Source organism: Cnephaeus nilssonii, assembly GCF_951640355.1.
Source record: "Cnephaeus nilssonii genome assembly, chromosome: 19".
Lineage (NCBI taxonomy): Eukaryota > Metazoa > Chordata > Mammalia > Chiroptera > Vespertilionidae > Cnephaeus > Cnephaeus nilssonii.
The window spans coordinates 983,434-1,007,545 of record NC_137090.1 but is presented as its reverse complement, the minus strand read 5'-3'; the positions used below and the strand labels follow the sequence as shown (position 1 = coordinate 1,007,545).

General features: G+C 66.1%; 1 protein-coding gene across 3 annotated transcripts; it reads right to left on the bottom strand.

Moving 5' to 3' along the window:
- Nucleotides 1–537: 537 nt before the first annotated feature.
- Nucleotides 538–23,864, bottom strand: SLC38A10 (solute carrier family 38 member 10). 3 transcript variants are annotated; one of them, XM_079797545.1, is made up of 17 exons: nt 23,459–23,864; nt 20,453–20,570; nt 17,684–17,729; nt 16,970–17,063; nt 16,656–16,799; nt 15,944–16,068; nt 13,906–14,008; nt 12,987–13,169; nt 12,084–12,195; nt 11,503–11,609; nt 9,272–9,434; nt 5,591–5,758; nt 4,867–5,280; nt 4,262–4,384; nt 3,807–3,830; nt 2,222–2,383; nt 538–2,028 (listed from the first exon to the last, which is right to left on the bottom strand). In XM_079797545.1, the coding sequence occupies exons 1-17, from the start codon at nt 23,555–23,557 to the stop codon at nt 1,013–1,015; spliced, it is 3,201 nt and encodes a 1,066-aa protein (XP_079653671.1). In that variant the 5' UTR covers nt 23,558–23,864; the 3' UTR covers nt 538–1,012. The 3 variants fall into 3 exon arrangements, with proteins under 3 accessions (XP_079653671.1, XP_079653672.1, XP_079653673.1); XM_079797546.1 differs by lacking the exon at nt 3,807–3,830; XM_079797547.1 differs by lacking the exons at nt 3,807–3,830; nt 4,262–4,384.
- Between the last annotated feature and the right edge of the window lie 248 nt (nt 23,865–24,112).

Below are 24,112 nucleotides of genomic sequence, written 5' to 3'. Positions count from 1 at the left end.
ATGTGTCTTTGATGTCTCTCCCTCTCTCCCCCTCCCTCTTCCCCCGCCCCCAGCCCTCCTTTCCACTTTCCAAGATCCTCATGTGAGGACAAAACACACACATTCCTGAGGCCAGGGCGGCCGGGTCCCTCTCAGCAGGCTCGAGCTGGAGCACCCCCGCCCCAGAGGGGGAGCCGGATGCCCACACCCCACAAAGCGGTGAGGGCCCTGGGCTCATGGGACAGCTGGTCCACCTGCTGGCGGCTCCAGGGGCTTTTCTGCTCCTTGAAAACCCGACAGGTGAGCGGGCTCCAGCGGGGACGGCCGAGCCTGGCGGCCCCAGGAGAGGGACGCCCACAAGTGGCTGCTGTTTGCGGGAGGCCCCACCCTGGGCGGTGTGTGCGACCGCACGCCTGGCACTGGGCCCATGGGCTCCGGCAGCACCCCGACTGCCACGGCCCCGGGTGCAGGTCTGGTCCGTCTCCCTTCACGACCCCGTGAGGGCCGTTCACAGTCCTGCACACCTTCCTCCAGTAACTCACCTCAACACGCTTCACCCACCAGACTGGAATGGTTTTATTCTTAAAGCCCGGGCACTTGGGGGACAAGGAGCCCGGGAGCAGAGCCGTGTGGCGGGCGGGGGTACACTCGGCTGCTCTCGGGCCCCTCAGGCAGCAGCGCTCGTGATCAAGGAAGAACTTTAAGATTTTCTACAACTCGGGACGTGAGACCAAATTCTGAGGCGCGATCGGGGGCCAGGGCAGGGCCGGCAGCCGGGCCTGGGACAGGTCAGCACCGGACGGCACCGGCCCTCACTCAGACCCACAGCTGCACGGACCCCGGCTCAGAACACGGAGGGGGCCGCAGTGAGCTCCGTCACCTGACAAGTTCAGGTTGCGTGGTGATGGCAGAGGCCGCTCGGAGAGGACGCAGGTCGGGTGGAGCCTTCAGACCGCCCTCAGCATGGCCTCCGACCGGCTCCAGGCTCCCCGGCGGCCTGGCCGCGGCGGGAGAGGCCAGCAGACCGGGAGCTTCAGGCCTCCTCCGGAGCCCCAGGCAGTTCTTTGAGCTGGCGGCTGTGGCCCACCCGCAGGGCGCCCCCCGCGGCCCGGCGGAGCTGGGCGTCCAGGGCGCTGCGGAGGTCGCCGACCCGCACATCAGGCAAGGGATCAAAGTGGATGACGACCCCCTCGTTGGGGACTGGTCCCTCGTCTACAGGAGCCACGTCCCGCCGTCTCCTCCTGAGGTCGGCGCCAACCTGAACTTTCAGGTCTCGGTTCGGTTTGACATTGTCCAGCTTCTGAGCCCCGGGCACGGCCTGCTGGGGCCTGAGCTCAGGGTCTGGCTTCTGCTCGGGCGCCTGGATGGCGGCGTCCTGCCTGGGGGCAGGCACGTGGTCCCCGCCCAGGGCCTCCTTTTTTGCCTCTGGGTGACCTCCCTGGGCCCTGGCGGAGACAGCTCGGGGTTCCGGCTGATGTACCCCAGCCGGGGCCCTGGGGGCTGCTCCCTCCAACCTGCTGGGCGGGCCTGCAGCTCCCCGGTCCTGGCTCACGTGCTGGGGCTGCACTGGAGGGTCCCCAGCCCCCGCCCCGGCTCCCAGGGCGCCGGCCACTTCCGGAACATGGGCACCAGCGGCTGCCGCCTCCTTGTGGGATTTGTTCCTCTCCTGAGAGCCTCCACCAAGAATGTCCGGACCCTGTCCCGGGGCGTCCCCGGCATCAGGCTTCTCTGGGCTCCTGGGAGTCCCAGTGAGATGGGGCTCTGGGGCCCCCTCCTGCACACCTGCCGCATGGGGCTCAGCGCCAAGCTGGTCTTTCCTCGGCTCTGTGTCCACACTGCCCGGAGGACCGGCGGGGGCTCTGCCTGCAGCCCCCTTGGGCTCCTGCAGGGAACGCTGGCTGTGTCCCTGGGGCGGAGCAGGGGGCTGCCCGGGAGCCCTGAGCTCAGGTTCCACAGGCTGCAGGGCGGGGTGCGCCACTGTCCCCCCGTCATGGGCCTCCTGCTCCTTATTCCTGGGTGCGGCCACCCCAGGCTCGGCCGGCGCGTCCCCTGTAAGTGAAAGGACTGGTTTAGCCAAGGAACGAGCAGAAGCCACTGATGCTGGGACTGAAAGAACAGAACTCGCCACAGACACGTGCCCAGCAGGACTCGGGCCACCGGCCCCAGAAGCAGGAGACGCTCGTGCGTGCCGCAGCCCCGCCCCAGCAGCCCTCCCTCAGGACCCCCCCACCCCCCCACTTGCCGTCCTCGCCGTCCGGCCGCTGCTGGTGCATCTCCTTGTGCTGCTCCTCGATCACCGCCAGCAGCTTCTCCTGCTGGTCCAGGAGGCGCTTCTGCTGCACCTGCTGCTCCTTGATCACCTGCAGCAGGACCTCGTGGTCCAGCCTCTCCACGCGGCCGGCGTCTGGGGGGACACACCGTCAGAGCCTGCGCCGGCCGAGGCCAGGATGCCAGGCGCTGCGGGGCCCTCCCAGGATGCCCTCGGGCGTGCCGTCCCCTGCTGGCCCAGGAGGCGCAGGGGCAGAGGGGCTGCCAGGGCCGTTGCGGGCACGGCCTGGGGCTCAGACCCCGGCGGCACCGTGTCCCCTGGGCCGGGAGGTGAGCTGGAACAACTTTGGGAGAGAATGCTGGTGCCCGCAGGACCGCTCCTCCAGGTGAGAACTTTGAAAACAGACAGAACTGCCTCTCCCTGTGGGACAGGCCACCGCGCAGATCCCCGCTGCCTGGCCCCGCCCCAGCACAGGTACAGGTACAGGCGCCGCCAGGAGCTTGGCCAGCTGCGGGGGCCACGCGGCAGGTGTGTCCCGGGGAGGCCCGAGGCTGGGCACCTGCAACTGTAGCCCCCACAGGGATGGGAGCCCCTCCCCTCCGACCTCCAGCACGGGCGGGGCAAGCGGCTTCCTGAGCGCCCCTTGTGCGGAGCGGTCACGGCCCGTGTGGCTTTAGACGCTCGGCAGACGTGACTGGGCAGGGCTGCCCGGTGGGCAAGCTCACATGAAGGAAGAAGCATGTTTGCAGTGGGAGGGCCAAGACCCAGCCATGCCCGCCTGCCAGTGCGGGTCACCGTCTCCAGGGACTCGGGTCTCCCGCTGGAGGGGGCGCAGGGGTGTGCGGGCCGCGGCCTGAGAGGAACAGGCTAAGGCTGCCCACGGGGAGGACGGACCCTCAGCAGTGCCCACCCAGACACCCTAGGGCACCGGGACACCCGCCTAATCAAAGCCACGGCCCTGGGTGGGATCAGGAACCCACACTCCCTCTGGGTGCAGGAAACAAGGACCCACGGGCCCCCTGTCCCTCGGCACCCAGGGCTCATGACCGTGTGCTGCTTGGGGGTACAGGCTGGCCCCACGGGGTCCCAGGCGGGTTCTGGAGGTGCTGGCCCCACGGCCCCACGGGGTCCCAGGGAACCAGCCCTGCACCAGCGCCGGAGGGGCCGCACACGGACAGACGTGAGGCAGCGTGGAGGTGACATGCTGCGCCCCAGCCCGAGCCCACGGGGACCACCCTGCAGATGGGTGAGAGCTGCCGATGCGAACACACATGCAGAACACATGAACACAGGCCATGCACACGGCACAAGGTACACAACCCCCTCCCCCCCGAGGCAGGGCCTCTCAGACTGGAGAGCCATCTCAGGGCATTTGTGCGAGAAGGGGGTAAGTTGGGGCATCGGGGACCCCAACTAGGCCTGGCGGTTGGTTGTGTGTGCAGCTTCCGGGCTCTGCCCACGTGCTCTGTGCCCGGCCGTCAGGGGACCGCGTGCCCGTGCAGCCCTGGGCTCGCCCCGACCCTCGCGCCTTCGCTGGGACACACGTCTGCACCCGTACCTGCCACTAGCTTTTTGATCTCAGCTGCTCGTCCCGTTGAGAGGCAGAGGGAGAGAGGCAGAGAGGAGCCGTGAGGAGTCTCCTCGGAGGGAAAGTCCGAGAACACAGCGGAGGCGGTGCCGCGGCGCCAGGACGCAGGGAGACTGAACCCAGAGGCCCAGCAGCGCGGGCGGGAAGGTCACCCCCGAGCCAGCCCCGCGTGTGGACTCAGGTCACAGCAGGGGTCCCGAGAGCCACACGCCAGGCGCTGGCTTTGAGGGGAGGAAGGGACAGAGTGGGCCCAGGGCGGTGGCGGTGCCAGAGAGAGCGGGGCGGGCGGCGGCTCAGCCTGCGGTCGGCAGGACACAGAGGCGCCGAGGCCGAGGCCCCTGCAAAGACCCAGACAACCCCGGCTTCTCGCAGGAAGGGCAGGTGTCCCTGGCCGGGAGGACGCGGTGAGGAAGTCAGGCCCTTACCCTCCAGCTTGCTGCCGGCGGGGTCCCCGGCCGGGCCCTCCGCGTGCTCCCCAGGCTGGCCCTCCGAGCTCCTCTGCCCGCGAGGCTCTGCCGGCTGCCCGGCCCGGGGGGCTGGCTTCCCACCTGCACGCACAGCGGAGACGCTCGGAAGGAGGGGGACACGGAGGAAGGTGGAGGAGGGACAGAAGGTGGCAGATGTCCCCTGAAAGCACCCTGCACCGCCCCCCCAGCACAGTTTACGTTTGACCGTGGCGACCAGGGAAGTCATAAAACACATTCAACAATCTGCCGGGGCTGCGAGCCGGCGCTGACCGCCTGACCATGAACAAGCGCGAGCTGCCAGGCTGCTCTGAGCTGGTGCGTGACCACCTGGCCCCTGGCACCGCCAAGCGCTCGCGCACCCCGTGCACAGGACACAGGAGCAGCGCGGGCCTGGCGTGGTGGCCGGGCGAACACGTGACAGTGTCCCGGTGGCTGCCAGGCCGCCAGGCTCCCCGCACACCTGCCTCGCGAGGAGGGAACCGGACAGGACAGGCTGGCCGTTCCCACGCCCACCCCTGGGCCCTCCAGGAAGCCCGCTCCCTCCGGGCTCGCTCTCGGCTTACCTGCGGTGTGGTCCGGTACGGGGACGCCGTCCGCTCGGTCCGCGGCCCCTGCCCCCAGGGCGTCCTGCCCCTCGGGGGGCACTGCCTGGGGCCCTGGGTGCAGATCCCTGACCACCGGCTCCTGGTCTTCCTTCACGGGCTCCACAGCCCGCGGACCATTCCCTTCTGGAACCTTCTGGGGACCTTTAGGAAGATCCCCCTTGGGCTCCATGACCGGGGCCCCTCGCTCTCTTCCTGAATCGGGCAGAGGTGGTGCCACCTGGCCCTTGCCCCCAGGAACCTCGTCGTCCACGTGCTGGGATGCACGTTCCTTCTCCGCCGCTCCTTCTCGGTCTTGACCTTCGTCCACCACCACCTTGTCATGCGGGACAGGGGGCTCGTGGCGATGGGCCTCCCCCATGGGCACCGCCACGCCTGGGAAGACACGGAGGGCATGTCGGAGTGGGAGGGGGGGGAGGGGGAGGAGGAGCCCCGTCCCAGGGCTGTGGATTGAGGGCTGGTGCCGATGGCCGCCTCAGCTCTGGCTGCTGAGGGGACAGGCCGTTTCCAGAAGATGACAGGCGGGTAGTGGCCAACCAGCTGCTCTGGGCGGTCAGAGCAGGCACCTGACCCAGAGGAGGAAGGGGGCAGGAAGGACGAGGCGTGGGCAGGGCTGAGGGGAAGACCCGAGGCCCTGGGAGTCCCTTCCCCCGGCACCCTGCGCCCGCCTGCCCGCCAGGCCCACCTTGCCCGGGCCGATCCAGCTGCGCCTCCTCCTGCTTCTCCTTGGCGCCCTCCCTCGGGGGCACGTCCACGGGGCCCTTAATCTGGGCCTGCTCCAGCTCGTCTTTCTCCCGCGGCGGCTTCGGCTTGTCTCGGGTGTCTGCGGCCACGGCCACAGCCGGGTCCTGGCCTGTAGGCACAGAGTGGCTTGCTGAGTGGCGTGTCCACGTGGCTGCCCCCCAGTCGGCACAGGCCAGCGGGAGTGGATCACATGCCCCAGTGCAGCGGCGGGGCCTGAGCAGTCCTGTGTCCTGTCCAGTCACTAGCAGGGAAGCAGCACGGAAAACTGTCCTCGTCCATGTGTCTTCCTAACAAAACAGTCAATGAAACTCACACCTGACTGGGCGCAGAGGAGCAACGCTCCATGTAGCACTGGCCGCGACCACCAGGTGGCAGCACGGACCCGCCAGCTGAGGGGCTGGGGGCTGGGCTGCCACAGAACAAGGGGGCTTCTGCCCGGGGGAGGTGACTTGCAGCCCTGCTGGCTCTGACTACTGACGGCGAGAGGCGGAGGCGGGGCAGAGCCAGGCCCACAGTGCGTCCCGCAGCCACCACCCTCCACCGGGCAGCTGGGTGGTGGCCCCCGGGGAGGTGACCTCAGAGCTGAGAATTAAAGTGTGGCCGCAGCGGAGGGCTGGGAGGAAGGCCTCGAGAGATGGGGGAAGGGGGGCAGCTAGGCCCGGGCTGGCCCCCAGCTGAACCTGAGGCTGAGGCCGAGGGTGGCAGGGGAAGGGGATGGGGCTGGGGCTGGGGATAGCGAGGGGGACAGCGAGGGTGGTGGCGGCGTCCGTGCTCCCGATGGATGACCTGCTGCCCCCGCTCTGCACACCACCCCGGGGCCCCTCGCCCCGGGGCCCCTCGCCCCCTCGCCCCGGGTCCCCTCGCTCCGGGACCCCTCACCCCGGGACCCCTCACCCCGGGGCCCACAGAGCTGGGCCAGAGGGAGCCTGGTAGGAAACGCTCTGCATTTCAAACGAGCACACACTTCTCTGTGTCAGGCAGTCGGACCACGGAGGGTGGGGAGCGGGGGCTTCAGGACATTTCACCCTGAGCCAGCAGCCGCCTCAGCTCCCTCTGGAAGGGGAGACCAAGGTCCGAGGCCCGAGCGGGGCTGCGGGGGGAGCACCCTGCTCCGACGGGTCCTGCCTCCTCGCGTCCCCGGCTGCCACGTGGTTACCCCCTGCAGATGCCCCACGTGCCCACGAGCGCCCGTAAATGAGGGGTCGCCCAGCGACTGCAAGTCAGGAAATGGGGTACAACAACCCAGGAGAAAGCCCCCACTCAGTCGCGGCCACATCACCACTGGGCGGTCGCTTCTCAGAGGGAACAAAACCGGGAGCCACCGGTGGGGCAGAGGCGAGCTCCGTGCGGCCCGCCCAGCCGGCCGGGCGGTGACCGCAGCGTGGATGGCCCCGGAGCCTGCGCGACCTCCTCAGGCCTGGACTCCACGCTCCCAGGCTGTCCTTGGCCACAGCCACCGTCTCTAAAGCAGAACCTCGCTGGGGACAGTGCCAGCACGCCTGTGGCCGCGGGAAAACTGACATAACACTCAGACAGTAACGGCAAGCAGCCCGCGCTCCGCCTGGCCGGGTCCGCCGTGGCCGCCGGCTGCAAAAGACAGGAAGTGCCCCTGTGTGGCTGGCGGCTGCCGCCGGGGAACAGGGACAATGGTGTGGACAGGCTGCAGGGGAGCGGGCTCCGTGCCCCACTTGCTCCCGCAAGGCGGGCAGCCCGCGGGGCTCAAGAGCAGCCAGCAGGGGGTGCCCCCCGCACTGGCACAAAACCCGGCCTCCCAAAGGTCAGCGCCTCACTGGTTCTCAAGGTCACTGCCCAAGTCACTCATCCTCAAGGTCATGACTTCCAAGTACCAAAGCAAGACTCATCAGCAAGCACGGGCCAGGGCAGCCAGTCCTCGGAGATTCCGAGCTTATGCCTCCTTGGGCCAGGCGGTGGGGTCCAACCGCCTGGGGCACCCGGGGGGGTCAGCCGCCTCCTGCACACTGAGACCCTGGTGACAGGGACGCACTCGCCCCCTGAGGTGCTCCAGGCCGGAGCTCCTGAGACAGCAGGCCGGTGGCCGGGTACCCGCAGACGCTTCCTGGCGAGCGGGAGCAGGCCTGTCTCCCCACCCACCCCCACCCCTGCTGCGGGAAGGGGGCGAGGTGTGCAGGGCTGTAGGCCAAGGCTGCTCCCCAACACTGCATATGGGGTGCAGGCGCTGGGGAAAGAGAGGGGCACGCTGTGTTTCAAAGCCTGCGCCTGCCCGCAGCCCCCAGGGTGCTCCCAACATCCAGTGAATGGCCCAGCGAGCCCTTTCCAAGTGGGTGGGGCCTCAGGAGCCTCGCAGGCTGGGCCCCTCCCCCACCCGCTCCCACGCCGCGGGCACAGGCCTGCTCTCCGAGTGCTGGGCCCCGTGCAGGTCACTGTCGCCCAGGGCAGGCCCCCCGCCACCTCAGGGCCCGCGAGGGCTCTCGGGAAGTCGGGACCCGTTTGCCTCGGAGACGTCAGGACCAGTGAGCGGCGCACAGCCCGCGGCACAGCCCCGCAGGCCCGCCGGCTCGGGCGAGGCAGCCCATCAATTACGGGGAGGACGGGCGAGAAAACGGAGAACGCGCTAAACACCGGCATGTGGTCCGAGGGCCATGTGTTTCGCTGCGGCCTCGAGGAGCAAATGGGAACCAGATGTGGCGCTGGCTCCAGGTGAGGCAGCGCCCGCCCCGACCGGACGCAGCTGCTCGCGGCTGCCCTGCTGACTCACGCGCAGAAACTCGCCCGGGCACGCGCACAGCTCCGGAACCAGTGCCCGCGGCCAGGTCTACCGCGGCGTCCCCAGCCGTCAGGGAGCAAGGGACGCCCCAGGGCAAGGGACCCCGAGGGCGCCCACAGGGTGGGCCTGACACCCCTCCCTCCTCAAACCACCGACTCCGTGCAGCGGCCACGGGCGCCCGCAGCTCCTGCACTCGCTGTTTCTGCCGTGAGCCTCACCCCCAGGGTCGTCTCTGCAGGAAACCCCCCGAGGGGGGTCCTCTGGCGGAAGGGCGCTCGCCGCCCCTCAAGGCCCAGAGCCCTCCCCTCCCGCAGGGGCCTTTCCAAGCCCAGGCAGGTCCCCACGGAGGCAGCAAGTCCGCGGCCACCGTGCCTCCCACCGGCCTCTCCAGCCACCTTCCCTTCTGTCAGTCACGGCGGGTGGGGAGGCCCTGAAGGAGGTCAGAACCACCCTTCCTGCCACGGTGCCGGGCCTGCACGGTGGCCTCCGCGGGGGAGGCGTGAGGTCATCGTCCACCAGCAGGCGGCTGACCGGGACAGCGGTGAACAGGACAGCAGCACAGGAGCTGCCGCCACTGCTGACGCAGTGAAACGCGGCTGAAATTCACAGCCTCAGAACCCACCAACGTGAGCGACACCCACGAACCATCCCTGTGAGCGCCCGAGTGGGGCCTGGAGGTCACGGCCCTGCTGTCCCACCTGCCACCTGCCCCTGCACACAGGGCTGCCCGCCCTCCCCAGCACCCAACAGGGTGAAGCAGCTGGCAGACGAGCCAGCCCGGGACGGGCACCCGCATTCCCACGGCCCACGGTGTCCCGCAGGGGCACCTCCCAGGGGCTGGGGGGCTGGAGCCAGGGTGGACCGAGGGACGCGTACCTGGGAGCTGGGCCACCTCCGCCTTCACCGCACCGTCAGGCTCCCCAAGCCGACCGCCGGGGGCTTCCTTCGCCGGGCCCACGTCCACAGGGGCCTCCTCGCTCACGGACAAGGTGGTGAGAGTGCTGACCACCAGGATGCCCAGGCCAACCCAGAGCACCACCTGGAGGAGACAGAGGCCCTGGAGCAAGAGCGGTCGGCAATAGGGGCGCGGGGGGGGGGGGGAGGTGGGGGAGGAGGGCCAGAAGAGAGAGGGGCCTGCGACGCGTTGGCCCGCTGGCTGAGACCAAGGTCTGCAGCTAAGGCTGGGAACCAGGCAGGGCCTGCAGGCAGCCCCAGCAGGCAGCCCTGCCCACGGTGGAGCCCCGCCCACTCAGGCAGGGGCCTCTGGCTCTGCACGCGCTGGCAGAGAGGTCAGTGCCGCTCTGTGTGCGGGCTTGCGAGGCACACAGCCGTCAGTGTACCAAGCTGGAAGCTGGCGTCAGGCTCAACCGGCAAAGACTAGACACTGTCCCTCCGGGTCAGGAGGAAGAGGCTCGCACCACGGAGCCAGCGCCAGGGATGGAGCTGAGATGAGCTAACACTGGAAAGGCAGACCTCCCGGCCTACAAATCACCGCCAGGGAAGACCAGGCCCAAAGTCACAGTCGTGCCCGCGGGCGCACTCAGACAGGGGCCTGCGGAGGCGGAGGCCACCCCGGCCCGGCCCCGGGCGTCCTGAGGCCACGCCAGGTCGGGGAGGGCTTACAGACATTGACTCCAAATCCATCCCCTGTGCCAGCGAAGTCCAACCGCACCAAAGCGCGCACAGCGCCGGCCCGTCCTGTCCGCGCATGGGAGCCCCCTCCCAGCCCCGGCGGAGCTTGCGGGCAACGCCCACACACCAGCAGGCCCACGGGAGGCAGCGCCAACGATGGGAAACCAGGAAACCGCAAGGATCGTGGGAGTCAACATTGACTACCTGGAACCTCGATGTCCCGAGGAGCCCGAAGTACACGTAAAATTACAGAACACGACAACAGCACCCAGGCCGAGGCAGGCACACGGAGTCAAGACGCCTGGGTCCGTGCCGTGTCTGGGAAGAAGTAAACAACTCATTTGCCATCCACTCCAGTGAGCCAAGGCCTCCCGTTAAACAGCCTCGTGGACGGGAGAGCAGCGTGCACACACCAGCCGGCAGGCGAATGAGGAGCCCTGGCCAGTGTGGCTCAGGGGACAGAGCATCAGCCCGTGGACTGAAGGGTCCCGGGTTCAACTCCGGTCAAGGGCAGGTATCTGGTGGCAGGCTCATCCCCGGCCCCAGGTTGGGACACATGTGGGAGGCAACCAATCGATGTGTCTCTCTCACATCGATGTTTCTCTCTCTCTGTTTCTCCCCCTCCCTTCCACTCCCTCTAAAAATCAATAAAGAAATATCATCAGGTGAGGATTAAAAAATAAAAAAATGAACAAATACTTAAAATGCTTGATTTATCCAAAAGATAGCAAAGAGAAAAAAACAAACAAGAACAGATGGGACAAATGAAAAACAAAGAGTGAGACGGAAGCGTTAATGCCCCCAAAATCAGTAATTACATCAACTGTAAGTAGTCTTAAATACGCCTATTAACAGACCGGATAAAACAAAACCAGACAAAAGCCAGCCGTATGCTGTCGTAAGAGACACACCTTCTAGGGAGAGACCGGGAGGAATGGGCTGAGAAAAGCGCACGGTGCCAGAACAGACCCACGCCACGCTGGGCCGGCTACACGGCGCCGGCAAGGCCGCCCGCCTCCAACGAGAGAAGCGTTTCCATAGAAGGGGGCACCCCGAGAGAAAGGGTCCCTTTAACAAGATATAACCCCTCCCACCTGTCCGTCCCTCGTAACAGCCGCAGATAAAGGCAGGACTGGGAGAGTCTCCCACCACAGGGGGAGCACTCCTTCCCCAGGAGGAGAAACGAGATGGAAAGTCGGCAAGAACGTGTGAACCTGAGCATGGCAGCGCCAGCCTGACCACACGGCTTCCAGCGAGTGCTGACCACACAGCACGGAGCGCCCCCGGGACCTCGCCGGGCCACAGAGTCGCTGCCGAGCACCCGGGGCTGAGACTGTGTGTGCCCTCCACCGCCGTGCTGGGTGGCCCCACACCCTGGCCCACCCCAGGCCTCGGGACCGCGGGGCCGGCACCTGTGCCCTGGGCAGCAGCAGCTCCGCAGGGCCCTCCCCTCCGCCCGCGGCCAGGCGGCTCACCTGGGAGAAGAGCGAGTTCCGGTGCACCTTCCGGTAGATGAGCGCCGGGCAGATGAAGCAGATGAGGCTCCCCATGGTGGCGCCCGTGAGGCCCAGGATCGTCTCCACTGGGGACAGAGGGACGGGACGGGTGACGCCGGGCTCCTGGGGGGACCGAACGGGAGCTTCCGGCCGCACCGCGCCCCTGCCAGCCTGGCACAGGGGCCTCGCCAGGCCTCCCCCTTTGCCCACAGGCCACTCGGGACCACGCGGGCACCTGTGGCCGCTCTGCCCACTGTCGCATCTCGGGCGGCTCCCTGCTCTGCGCCTCGTTCCCTCCCTAACACACTCCGTCCCCTGGGTTCTGACGACACTAGCTTGTCTGTCCGCAGGGGCGGGTCCTGACGCAGGGCCCAGCTCAGGGCCTCCCTTCCCCTGGGGAGGCGCCACCTGGACCGGGCGACAGGGAGGAGCTGCTTTCAAGACACAAGTGGGGACCCCGAGACGGTGCAGAGACCCTGAGACGCGGTGCCACCGAGTGCCCATGGGTCACGGCAGGATGAGGACAGGATGGAGGGGGACCAGAGCGGCCCCCCACTTACCGTTGGGGATCATGATCCCACCAACCATGGTCCCAAACACGACAGACAGGGTGAGCGCTTTGAACCGCAGGGGCGGCATGTAGCCTCCGGCGGCGAAGGTCCCGTCTTTTTGCTGCGAGGGAGGGAACACAGGAAAAGGTTTGAGGCGCTTTCCCACCGCCATCCTGGGGGCGAGCACTTTCGGAGGCCCCACCACTGCAGCCGAGCAGCTGTGACGGGAACCGGGAGGCACTGGCAGCCGCGGTCAGGCGTGGCTGTCAAAGCTACAGCTGCGGGGTGAAAGGTCAGTGGCAAGGCCTGGTTTCCCTTTAGAGCAGCCACAGCGCCGGACAGAGCCCCACTTCCAGGGAGGAGGACACAGACGCGGCCCCATGACGCCCCGCGGCTCAGCTCAGGACCCGCACCTCGCGGCGCCCGGCAGCAGCACGACTCGCAGGAAGAAAGGAGGCGGCGTCCCCCACCCCAGCGCCCCTGCACCCCGTGCCGCGTTTCCTCGTGTGTGAGCACAGGGTACGAGGGTGCTGACGGCTCAGGCGTCTTTTGTCAAACTGTGAAATGCCCAGGCCACAAGCGCCGAGGCCACGGAGCAGCCCAGGGCCCACCCGGCCCGCCCCCCACCGCTGCTCTGGGGCGACAGGGGGCTGGAGAGCGCGCGACAGGCGGCCCTGGGCCAGCCTCCACAGCGTCAGCCCCTGGTGGGGTGGCGCCGTCTCTTTTCTCCAAAACTGGTTTTCAATCCCCACTAAATACCTCACCTTAACGGAAGCTTTTTTAGGCGTAGCCAGGAAAACACAAAGCGCCGCCACCAGGACAGACGCAACTAAAAAGGACCACCTCCCCCCACACACACACACACACACACACCCCTCCCCCGTTCCCAGCACGCGCCGGAGGGCGGCTCACCTGCTGCTCGAACAGCAGAGTGTTCAGGGCCTGTCTGCAGGGCAGGATCATCATGGGGAAGCCCACGGCCACCGACATCATGAAGCCGGCGCGGACCATCTGGGTCACCAGGTTGGAGGGGAAGTGCATCAGCACGTTGCCCGCGATGGCCTCGGCGAAGCTCACGTAGCCGAAGAAGCCCACCTGCGGGGACAGAGGGCAGCTGGGCGCCTCCCTGAGGGCCTGGGCGCCTCGCAGCAGCCTCGGCCAGACCCCCCCCGCCCCCCCCCCTGCCCCGCCAGCCGCGAGCGGAAAGGCCTCCTCAGTAGGAAGGCAGACACGGCGGTGAGTGTCCCTCCCGCCCTTTCCCGCGGACAACAGGGCGCCGAGGAAAGGAGCTCTTGCGTGGAAGGCAGGGCCAGGGCCACGCCCCCTGCACGCGGAGGCAGCTCCACGGGGTTGGGAAGCCCAGCCGGGCACCGCAGGGTAAGCCGTGTCCCCAAGCAGAGACGCGCGGTGGGCGGCGCCTGCACGGACCATTTGTAAACACGACAAGAATGCCGAAACCACGAAGTGCAGGGCATCAGGCCAGAACTCGGCGCGTTTACAGCTCTCTGGGATGTAACGGAACCACGGGGCACCGCGGGGGCGGGTCACTGACTGAGGTGCAGCCCCTGCTGCTCACACCCCTTCTGTGGGGACGGCGAGCCCCGCAGCACCATCCACGCCCCTGGGCGGGAGCGCCAAGGCTGCCGTGAGCGGCTCTGGGGGGGGGGCCGGGGGGAGCTGAGGAGCAGGTCTGCCCGCGACCTCTGGGCTCTGGGACCTCCACGGGGTCCAGAGCCGTCCCTGCCAGGGGCCTGCGAGGAGCTGGAGGGAGGGGCGTCCCTCCTGCACTGCCACCGCCTGGGACACGGGCGGGTGGGCGTGCAGACCCTACCATGACGTAGAAGGCGGTGACCACGTGGAGGGAGGAGGCGAAGATGGAGCTCATGGTCTTCACCGAGGGCTCGTCCAGGCTGTCGTAGGTGGGCAGGACCTGGCTGCGGGGGACAGGCAGCTCCACACGCAGGTCCCAGGGACAGACAGGCCTCCTGGGGCGCCACCCGGGCCCCAGCTCCGCCCTCCCACCCCCCTCGCCACCAGGGAACTCAGAGCCGAGAAGCCGCAGCCCAGGGAGGGGCCTGGGCACGTGCTCGGGGCTCCCCACTCCCTCCGGGGAGCAGGGTAAGTGCCCGAGTGAAAGGCCGCGTGAGCCTGAGCGGGAGCGGGAGGCTCGGGGAGCGCGGGCCGGGCAGGGGCCGCGTGTTTACAGGGGAAGCAGGAAGCGGGTCAGAGCGCTGCTGTCAAAAGACTGGGAAGTTAAACAAACACGAGCCGCCTGGACGCCCGCCATCTCTGCGCCTCGGCCGCACTCGGAGCCGCCTGGGAGCCGCGGGGCAGGAGGCGGGAGACAGAGGAGCGGTGTCTGTCCCCGGCCGCCAGCCCGCAGTGCGCTGGGGGGGAGGGCGCGTCCACCTGGCTCTCCTGGGAGTCGGAAAGGGGGGCGAGGGGAAGGTCTGGGGGCTGCCCCGGAGGAGGAGCTGCGCTGGGGGCGACCAGACGAGAAAGCAAGAGGGAGGCTGTGCTGAGGGCCGGCGGCTCCCGTCCCGGCTGCTGGGGTCCCCGTGGGGCTCCCACACGGCCATGCAGCCGTGGGCCGTGTGCACGGTCAGGCCCTGCACGGTCACAGGCCCAAGGCGCGGGGCGGGGGCGCGTCAGGACAGAACGTCCCTAGTGGTCAGTGGAGCCAAACCCCAGCTGCCTCACAAAGTGAGAGAACGCAGGGCTCAGTGCTTGAGCATCGACCTCTGACCAGGAGGTCAGGGTTCAAGTCCTGGTCAGGGCACATGCCCGGGGTGCAGGTTCAGCCCCCAGCTCCAGTCAGGGCACGTGCAGGAGGCAGCCAATCGATGTGTTTCTCTCACATCGATGTGTTTCTTTCTCTCTCCCCCTCCCCTTTCACTCTTTCTAAAAAAAAAAAAAAAAAATCAATGGGAAAAATGTCCCCGGGTGAGGATTAACGCAACAAAACTAAAAAGCAACCAACACGAGACAGGAGGAAGGCACCAGCGGGGCGTCACCGGCGGCTGTGCGGGGCCTGAGCAGCAGGTGGGGTGGGTGCTGGTGGGCGCAGCTGCCAGGAGCCGAGGCGGGAGGCGGGACAGGCTCGCGTGGGTGTGCGCACAGGAGCGCGTCTGTGGCACGCTGGTCTGCGATTGGCACAACCGCGCCCACGAGAGCGATGGGGGCGCTCTGCCAGCGCTGCGCACCGATCGCCTTTTCCCGTCCGCGCCGCGTTCACGCCTCTCTGAGCGGGTGACTGGCTCTCACCATCGCTGGCGAAGGCAGTGCTGCTGAGGTTTGGGGAACAGCCCGGTCTGCACTCAGAGCTCTGCGCCAGGGGAGGGCACACGCTGGCGCAAACACATGCCCACATGTGCGTGCACATGCATGCACGTGCACACACGCACGTGCTCACACACATACATGCGCATGCACACCAGCACACAGGCCGCTGGCAGCACAGCGCCCCGGAGGCAGCCTGCAGGCGATGTTGGTGCAGCTTCCTTTTAAATATTCTCACGCAAACAGCTAACTTCTGGCGAAGTGCTGGGACGCTGTGGATCAGAGCGCTGGCGGCTCCGCGGCCCCACAGCCAGCTCTCCTCGGGGACTTGGCAAACCGGTGCTCTCACCAGCCACGCTGGCAGCATGAGGAACAAGCCAGCTTCCTCACGGAGGAGACGCAGAAAAATACAGCCACTCCCTTCCCTCAGGTGGGGGTGGGGGTGGGGGCGGCCAAAGGTCGCAACGGAACAGGACTGGACCCGCACCCTGAGCCAGGCCTTTCAAGAAACGGAGGAGGCCCGCGCCCAGCACCGACCCCCACCCGGACACACAGGACGCAGCCCGGGCCCTGGCGCAGGCGGCACTTACGACTGGCAGGCAAAGGACATGCCAAAGATGGGGATGCAGCGGAAGACGCCCTCCCAGCGCACGTAGCTGACCCGCCGCAGCCACTGCCCGCCGAAGAGGCCGTGCTTGAGCGAGGACAGCAGGATCTGCGGGAGCAGGAGAGAGAGGTGCAGGGACCAGTCAGTCCCCTCCGGTCTCCGCCCGCAGGCGCCTGGGGCCCCGAGGCCGGGGGAGCACCCGCTGCAGGGCCCGAGCCAGGCACTGAGCAGTGAGGCCTGAGGCTGCCGTGTGCCCACTCCACGGCCTCAGAGGCAGGGTGCCCAGCCCCGGGGGAGCAGTGGGTGCCCTCACGAGCGGGCGCTCATGGCTAAGGCCCGTGGGGAACGTGCACCGGGGCTCGGCCCTCTAAGGACACTGGCCACAGAGACCTCCAGGTCCTGCTCCCGGAGAGCCACCCTGACCCTGACTCTGACCTTGCCAGGGCACCCACTCAGCAAGAACCGATGTCCTGCGTTCCCACTGCACGCGGGTTCTGCCATCCAGGCACTAGAAATGCCCACTTGGCCACTCCTGTAACCCCTGGCCACACCTACCTGAAACGGGCCTCTGTGAGGCATAGCCTCCCCCTCCCCTCCCCTCCCCTCCCAGCTGCAGGCCACGGGTTAGCCCTCCCCTCCCCTCCCCTCCCAGCTGCCTTCCTGCCATGTGGAGGCAGCAGGCGCCCGGCGCTCACCACGAACATGAAGGCGGCGTAGAAGAGGAGCGCCATGGCGCTGAAGGACTGGATGGAGGCCATCATGTTGCGCTGCAGGCTCAGCGGCAGCACGATGCACAGCGACACCGTGAAGAGCAGCAGCGCGCGGAAGGAGCCGGTCACCTGCGGGCGGGCGCGACGCTGGGCAGGCGCCACCTGGGAAGCCCCGTGCCGCCCGCCCGCCTGAGCGCCAGGACCTGCGCCTCCCGTTCCCGCAGGTCGGGGGCCCGGGACGGGGGACTCCTGGGGTGTCGCAGCAGCAGCCAAGTCGGCAGACCCCAAGAGGGCCCTACCTGAAAGCCGAAGAGCCGGGCAAAGAAGGTGGAGCCCAGGTCACCGATGACGACGTAGAAGGCGATGCAGGTGCCCAGCATCAGCCCGATCATGCTGCAAGAGGGACCTGGTTCGCCGACGGCCTCGGGCCTGCTCCCCGGAGTCAGGGCGGAGCGCCCCGGCCGTGGCCAACCCGCCACCCCACGGCCGGGCTGCGTGGACGATGCGGTTTCGCACGTGCGGGGCCCTGGCCCGTCTGTGCAGCCCGGTGTTCCCCGGGCACAGCCGCCGCGCCTCCGCCGCCACAGAAGCGCCTGCAGCCGGGTGAGCGGGGAACAGCGGCTCCGGAAGGGCTGCCCCGGCCGCGAGCCTGAAAGTGCGATCCCCCCGCAGCGTTTCCAAAGGGAGAAAACAGGACATTTCCCATTTCCTGCCACTCAGGCCGCCGAGCTCAGGGCCCGGACCACAGCGTGGGGAACGGCCCGAGGCGTGACCCAGCCCGGAGCGGCCCTGCTCTATGTCCCGCGTTTTCCACTTTCTAACTTTCCTTCGTAAACGAGGCCTTCAACCCTGACGCGGCCCGTCCTCAGGTACAATGAGCGGAACTGTCAAATCCTTAGCAAGCGGCAGTTCAGAAACATTAGGAGTCCCCGGCCAGGCGGGCCTGAGCACGCGCTTCTGCCCCGGCCGCCGCGGGGGAGGGAGGACAGAGCAGCCCGCGAAGGGGCGCCTACCTGGTCTCCACCAGCATCTTCCCGGCCTTCCCGTAGGCGTGAAACGCTGCGGAGAGAGAAGCGTGTCAGCCCCGCAGCCTGAGGTCAGGTCAGGGGCGACACTCCAGGAACCAGCTGGGAGAGGCAGCGTGGCACGCCCGCTGGCCTGGCCTCTCCCGGGCGGATGACGGGGGACACGTTTCTATGTTGGCCCCACACCTTTGTCAGCGCTGTGATCGACAAACGGAAACCACATGAACAAGAACAAAGCCGGGGAGATAAGCAGGTGAGCGGTCCTGCACGGTGACTGCCCCCGCCCGGCCGGCCGGCAGGAGGGAGGCCCGCCTGGAGGAGAAGCTGCGGGCAGAGAGAGGGGTGCCGAGGGCCCGGTCCCCCCGACCAGCACACCCAGTTCCCACAGCTCAAACCACAGGCGGGCTCCGGGCTTTCGTGTTGCCTGTCTGGTTTCTCCACTTCTGAGCGGGGCCGTGACCGAGCCAGGACCACGGGCCGGGGACGCTGCAGGGCCCTCCCGCTTGGTACCCAGGACACACAGGAGGCCACTGGTGGGCTCCCACCTTCTCGCTCCTGGCGGTGGGAGCCAGGCAGCCGCGTGGAGGCCCACAGGCACCCGTGCCTTCCTGGGGCTTCCACATCTCGCCAAACCGGTCGGCCTTCTCGGGGCTTTCCAAGAATCACCGGGCAGCCGTCAAAGAGCTCGGCCTGCCCAGCCCAGGGTCACAGCCTCTTTCAGGCACGGCCAGGCACTTCCTGGGCACCGGCCACGGGAACCCGCTGCCCAGAGGCCCTCGGGGGGAGAAAGGGTCACCCCACAGGCCCTGGCCCTGCGGGGAAGGAAGGGCCGCCGGAGCACAGTTCGCCCCGTGGGTCACGTGTAGCCGGTGAATTTCACTAGCTCGGTGACCCCGACAAGGAGGCTGACAGCTCCAGCCCCCTCAGAACGGAAGAGGAAGGGCCTCAGGCCGAGGTCAGAGCACACCAGCATCCGGTGCCCATGCTCAGCGGCAGACGGGAAGGAAACCAGAGGCCGGGCCCGGGTCCCGCTGGTCACTGTCTGTCCCCTGGAACTCTGCACCACTTCCTCTCCAGGGAGACAGCTGGGAGCCCAGGGCCAGGGCGGGCCTCCCGGGAGGGCCCAGCATCCCGGTCACACTGGGCCGAGAGGAGGGGGGCGGGGCGGGGGGGGGGAACCTAGGGCTTTCATCCGGAGGCCAGGAGTTTTCCCAGGCACACACAGGCCCAGCTCCCTCCGGGGTTTCCCAGGCACAGAACGCAGAGCCAAAGGGTCTGAGGTGGGCGCAGAGAATGCGGCCTCAACTCGGTCCCCGAGCCGAACGACCAGCCAACAGTCCAAAGGGAAAGGAAGCAGAAAGGAAGGAAGCAGGAGTGCGGCTGGAAGCCGGGGGGGAGGAAAGCACCGAAGGAAAGGGAACGGCAGCCGAAGCACCCGGAGAGAGAGGCGGTGCAGACGGGCACGTGGCCCCGCGACAGGCCTGCGCGGGAGCGTGTCCCGGGCACAGTGGAGCGGCAGGAGCGGGCGCTGTCGGGCAGCTCCGAGGACGCTCTGGACCAGGGCCGGCAGTGAGCAAGTCCACAGAGAGGTGGGGGCTGCCGGCTCTGCCTGAACTTGGTGGTTAGAGGGGAGACAGGAAAACCAGGGGCAGGAGACTGTGCCCCAGACCCTTTCGTGTCACCTCAATTTCAAAGCATCCTATCTAATAAAGAGGTAATATGCAAATTGACCCTCGCGTCCTCACAAGATGGCCGTCCCCACGTCATCACAAGATGGCCACCCCATGTCATCACAAGATGGACGCCCTCACATTGTCACAAGATGGCTGGCAGGGGAAGGCAGTTGGGGGCAACCAGGCTTGCAGGGGAGGGCAGTTGGGGGCAATCAGGCCAGCAGGGGAGCAGTTAGGTGTCAATCAGGCCAGCAGTGGAGCGGTTAGCGGGCAATTAGGCTGGCAGGCAGAAGTGGGTTAGGGACAATCAGGCAGGCAGGCAGGCAAGTGGTTAGGAGCCAGCAGTCCCAGATTGTGAGAGGGATGTCCCAGATTGGAGAGGGTGCAGGCTGGGCTGAGGGACACCCCCCCCCAGGTGCACAAATTTCGTGCACCGGGCCTCTAGTATGACTATAATAACAGTTTTTAAAAACTGCAATAAATTAAAAAATAATTGCTGTTGAAGGCACGCTTTAACAATCAAGTGGAAGCCCTAGCTGCTTTGGCTCAGTGGATAGAGCGTTGGCCTGTGGACTGAAAGGTCTTGGATTCGATTCTGGTCAGGGGCACATGCCCGGGTTGTGAGCTCGATCCCCAGTAGGGGGTGTTGCAGGGAGCATCCCATCCATGGTTCTCTCTCATCATTGATGTTTCTCTCTCTCCCTCTCCCTTCCTCCCTGAAATCAATACAAATATATAGATTACAAATGATCAAGTGGCAGGGCCCTGCCAGTTTGGCTCAGTGGAGAGAGCATCGGCCCACAGACTGAAAAGCACCGGATTCGATTCCGGTCAAGGGCACGCACCTGAGATGCAGGCTCAATCCCTAGCCCCGGGTGCATGCAGAGACAACCAATCGATGTGTCTCTCTCACATCCATGTTTCTCTCTGTCTCACCCCCCCACCCCCCTGCTCTCTCTAAATACCAATGGAAGACTATCCTTAGGTGAGGATTAACAAAACAAAAGTGGAAGGAAAGTGAATACACGAAGGCATAAGGCCCGCCCCACAGAGCCCTGTGCCCTGAAGGAGGCGCTGCACTCACCCAGGCCCGCGTAGGTCCTCCGCTTGCTCAGGCTGGCGGCTTTCACCAGGAACATGCAGGACTGGTGCGTCATCCAGGCGCAGAACGCCAAGAGCAGGGCCCCCAGGACGATGCCGCACTGGAGGGGAAAGAGAGACGCTGACGAAAGGAAGCTGCCGCAGGCCTCAGGGCACACACTGCACCCCTCTCGGCGCCCGAAAGCCCCTCTGCGGGCCGCCCAGTCTGTGCCCGTGGGCGCAGGGCCTGCTCCGGTCCCTGCCCGGCCAGCGCTGAAAGGGCCAGTCCCTGGTGTGGGCGCCACACCGTGTCCAGGGACGTAAGTTCTGCTCGTGATCCTGAGAGAGCACCAGGGGCCACCCCCTCCCAGCCCCTCCGAGTCTGAACGCACGCCCCACGCCTCTCAGTCCCGGGCCACCCTCCGCCACCGGATCAGCAGCCACGCGGTAAACGCACTCTGGAAGGAAGAGATTAGCGATGACATTTACGCCTTCTTGTAGGTTAGACAGACACCCACCACCTGACCCAGCAACTGCGCTCCTAGGGATTCACCCAGGAGGAAAGAAAACACGTGTTCATGCAATCACCCGTGTGCCCACGTTCACAGCAGGGTTGTCTGAAATCCAAAGACCGGGGAAACACCCCGAATGCCCTCCTGGCGTCTCCTGGAGCCGAGCGCGCACACAACCGACGCTCCGGCTCTTTCCTCAAAGGCGAATGCCCCGTGAACGCAGACACAGAGTCCAGGCCTCGGCGTGTGTGCACCGAGCTCCCGACAGGAAACGCCCGGCGTGCCCAGCAGCGGCAAAGGGATAAACAGACTGCGGTACATCCATACAGGGGAATGCTAGCCAGACAGCACAACCAACACGTGACACAATTCTACTGCCACGGACTCGGAAACAGGCGACACTGACCTCTGGGGCCCGCGGGGGATGGGGGGACCCTTCCCAGGGAGGCAGTGGTTGTAGGGGTGCTGGCCAGGCCGTGCTCCCTAACTTGGGAGCTAGTGACATGTGCTTGTTCACTTTATGGAAATTCATCAAGACTGCATCTAAGCCCTGGCTGGTTTGGCTCAGAGGATAGAGCACTGGCCTGCAGACGGAGGGGTCCCAGGTTCAATTCCAGTCAAGGCCACATGCCCGGGTTGCGAGCTCGATCCTCAGTAGGGGGCATGCAAGAAGCAGCTGATCAGTGACTCTCTCTCATCGTTGATGTTTCTCTCTTTCCTTTTCCCTTCCTCTCTGAAATCAATAAAAATATATATTTTTTAAAAAAAAGACTGCATCTAAAATTGTGCACTTTTCGGTTTGCACAACATCTATATACATAAAAGCCTAAGCAACCGGTCAACAGTTCGACCAGTAGCTATGATGTGCACTGACCACCAGGGGGAAACGGAAACCAGTGGGGTCCCTTGGCCTGGCCTGCGGGGATCGGGCCGAAACCGGCCCAGTGCACGGATCCATGCACCAGTGGGGTCCCTCAGCCTGGTCTGTGCCCTCTCACAATCCGGGACCCCTCAGGGGATGTCGGAGAGTCGGTTTTGGCCCGATCCCCACAGGCCAGGCTGAGGGACCCCACCAGTGCACAAATCCTCTAGTATCTCAATAAAATGTTAATTTTTTAAAAAGTACCAAAATTCCTAAAATCAACCAAACCAAAAAAATAAACTTTATAAAAATGACATGGCTGTCACACACTAAAATTACACCCCCCCCCAAACTGCCCACTTGCCTCCCACTATGCTCCAGCCAGGGGCTCCCTTGGGAAGAGACGCTGTTAACTCGGCCAGGCCCTCAGGACAGGTGACCCCAGGCCCTTGGGACAGGTGATGTCCCGTCTGTGGCTCCCAGGTAACCTCCACCACTAAGCGTCAGGCTCTTGCTGAGCAAGCCAGCCTCACTGTGTTTAAATGCTCTGCCAGGGGCCTTGTGCCCCCACACGGCCGACACGTAAATCCGTGGGCAGCCACGGTGGCATAAAGGCTGGCAGCAGCGACCTGCACATCCTGACCAGCCAACTACACCACCCAGGATGCAGTTCTGTGCCAGGCAAGTCGCAATGCACCCTGGGACATGTAGTCCTCCGCCGAAACACCCAGCGCTGGCCAGCCACCAGGGATGCGCAATACCCAGATACAGATGTTGCCCCGGGGGTGCCAGGAGCCGCCAGCAGGGCTTCCCACGACTGCCCGCACACCACCAGCTCCTGCCAACATGCCCGCCAGCCACATCAGACGTGCTCTCGCCCAGACAGGCTGGAGGGCTGGAGGTGGGGGATCCAAAATCCCCAGATTTAAACTTTTCTTTTAATCTAAACGACACTAAGTATAAAACATGCAAAGTGTCTGTTACTCTAAAATTAAACAGCTGGGGCCCATTTCAATTCCATGATGTCCATCTTATTTAATTTTTCTACCACCTGTGTGATTTTATCACATAAGACCCCCCACCCCACCCGCAGGCTGTCTCCAGTGGACAGGGGGGGCAGCAACCCCGCACTCGCACGCGCACACCTCGGCCTGTGTATTTGGGGGTGATCTAAACAGCAGCTAAATGGAGCCACAGATCAGAAATGGTGACTTCTCTCATGGGGTATTTGACATTGGCATGATACTGATTGTTTAATATTTCAGGGTTTTTCATTTGCCGATGGCGAGCTGCGCAGACCGGACGTGTTCCACCTGGCGAACTTTGTAACCACCTGCAGCCGGCGCCCCGCCTCGTCCCACGGCCTCGGGGGGCTTGACGAGCCCGCTTCTGCATGCAAGTGCGGGAGGGTCGGAGTTTTAAAAAACAGCAACAAAAGTAGCATGGGCCCCTTGGTCACGGTCCGTTCTGGACGATCCTTTTGCTTTGCTACACTTTGCGCTCGGACTGGAGTTACTAAATGCGCGGAACTTGCTGCCGACGCCAATCCCGCGAGCTCCCCGCGGAGGGAATTCCCTGGGGTCCCGCCTCAGACCCCACCGGGCCCTGGGCGCACGGCCGGGGCCCGCGGACTCACCTGTTTGAAGCAGAAGGGCATGGTGAGGACGCTGACCCCGACTATGCTGTTCACTATGTTCATGATCAGCCCCCAGTTGGAGGCGGCGGCCGCGGTCATAGCGCGGGCTCTGGGGCCCGGGAGCCCGGGCGTGAGGCGCCGGGACCACCGCGGGGCGCGAGGCCCTGACAGGCACGGGCGGCTGCCTGGAGGAGGCGGCCTGGCGGGAAGGCGGCGGGGGCCGTCAGCCTGCAGACACCGCCAGGCCCCGCGGCCGCCTCATGACAGCGTCTCTGGCTCACTCACTCCCGCCGACCGCCTCCGCGTCCCCGCGCCTGGACCCGGAAGAGACGCCAGCTGCCAACTCGGCACACCTCAGCCCGGCTTCGGGACTGCCCGCGGGCGCACACTTCCGCCTTCCGTAGGCCCCTCCTCCCGGAAGTGACGACACGGAGCGAGACCAAGCGGAGCAGGAATGGGCGGGGCCTGCAAGGGATAGCGGACTCTGCGGGGCGTGGCCTTTAAGGGCGGGGCTAGGGAACTACGAGCCAATGAGGGGCAGGCACTGTCACGGGGGGGCGGGGCTGAAGGCGGGGCCAGGCGGCCGTGGAGCTGAGCACCTCGGCTCGCCCCACGCTGGCCTCCCGCAGAGCCCGGCTGCTGAACCCCGCCTTG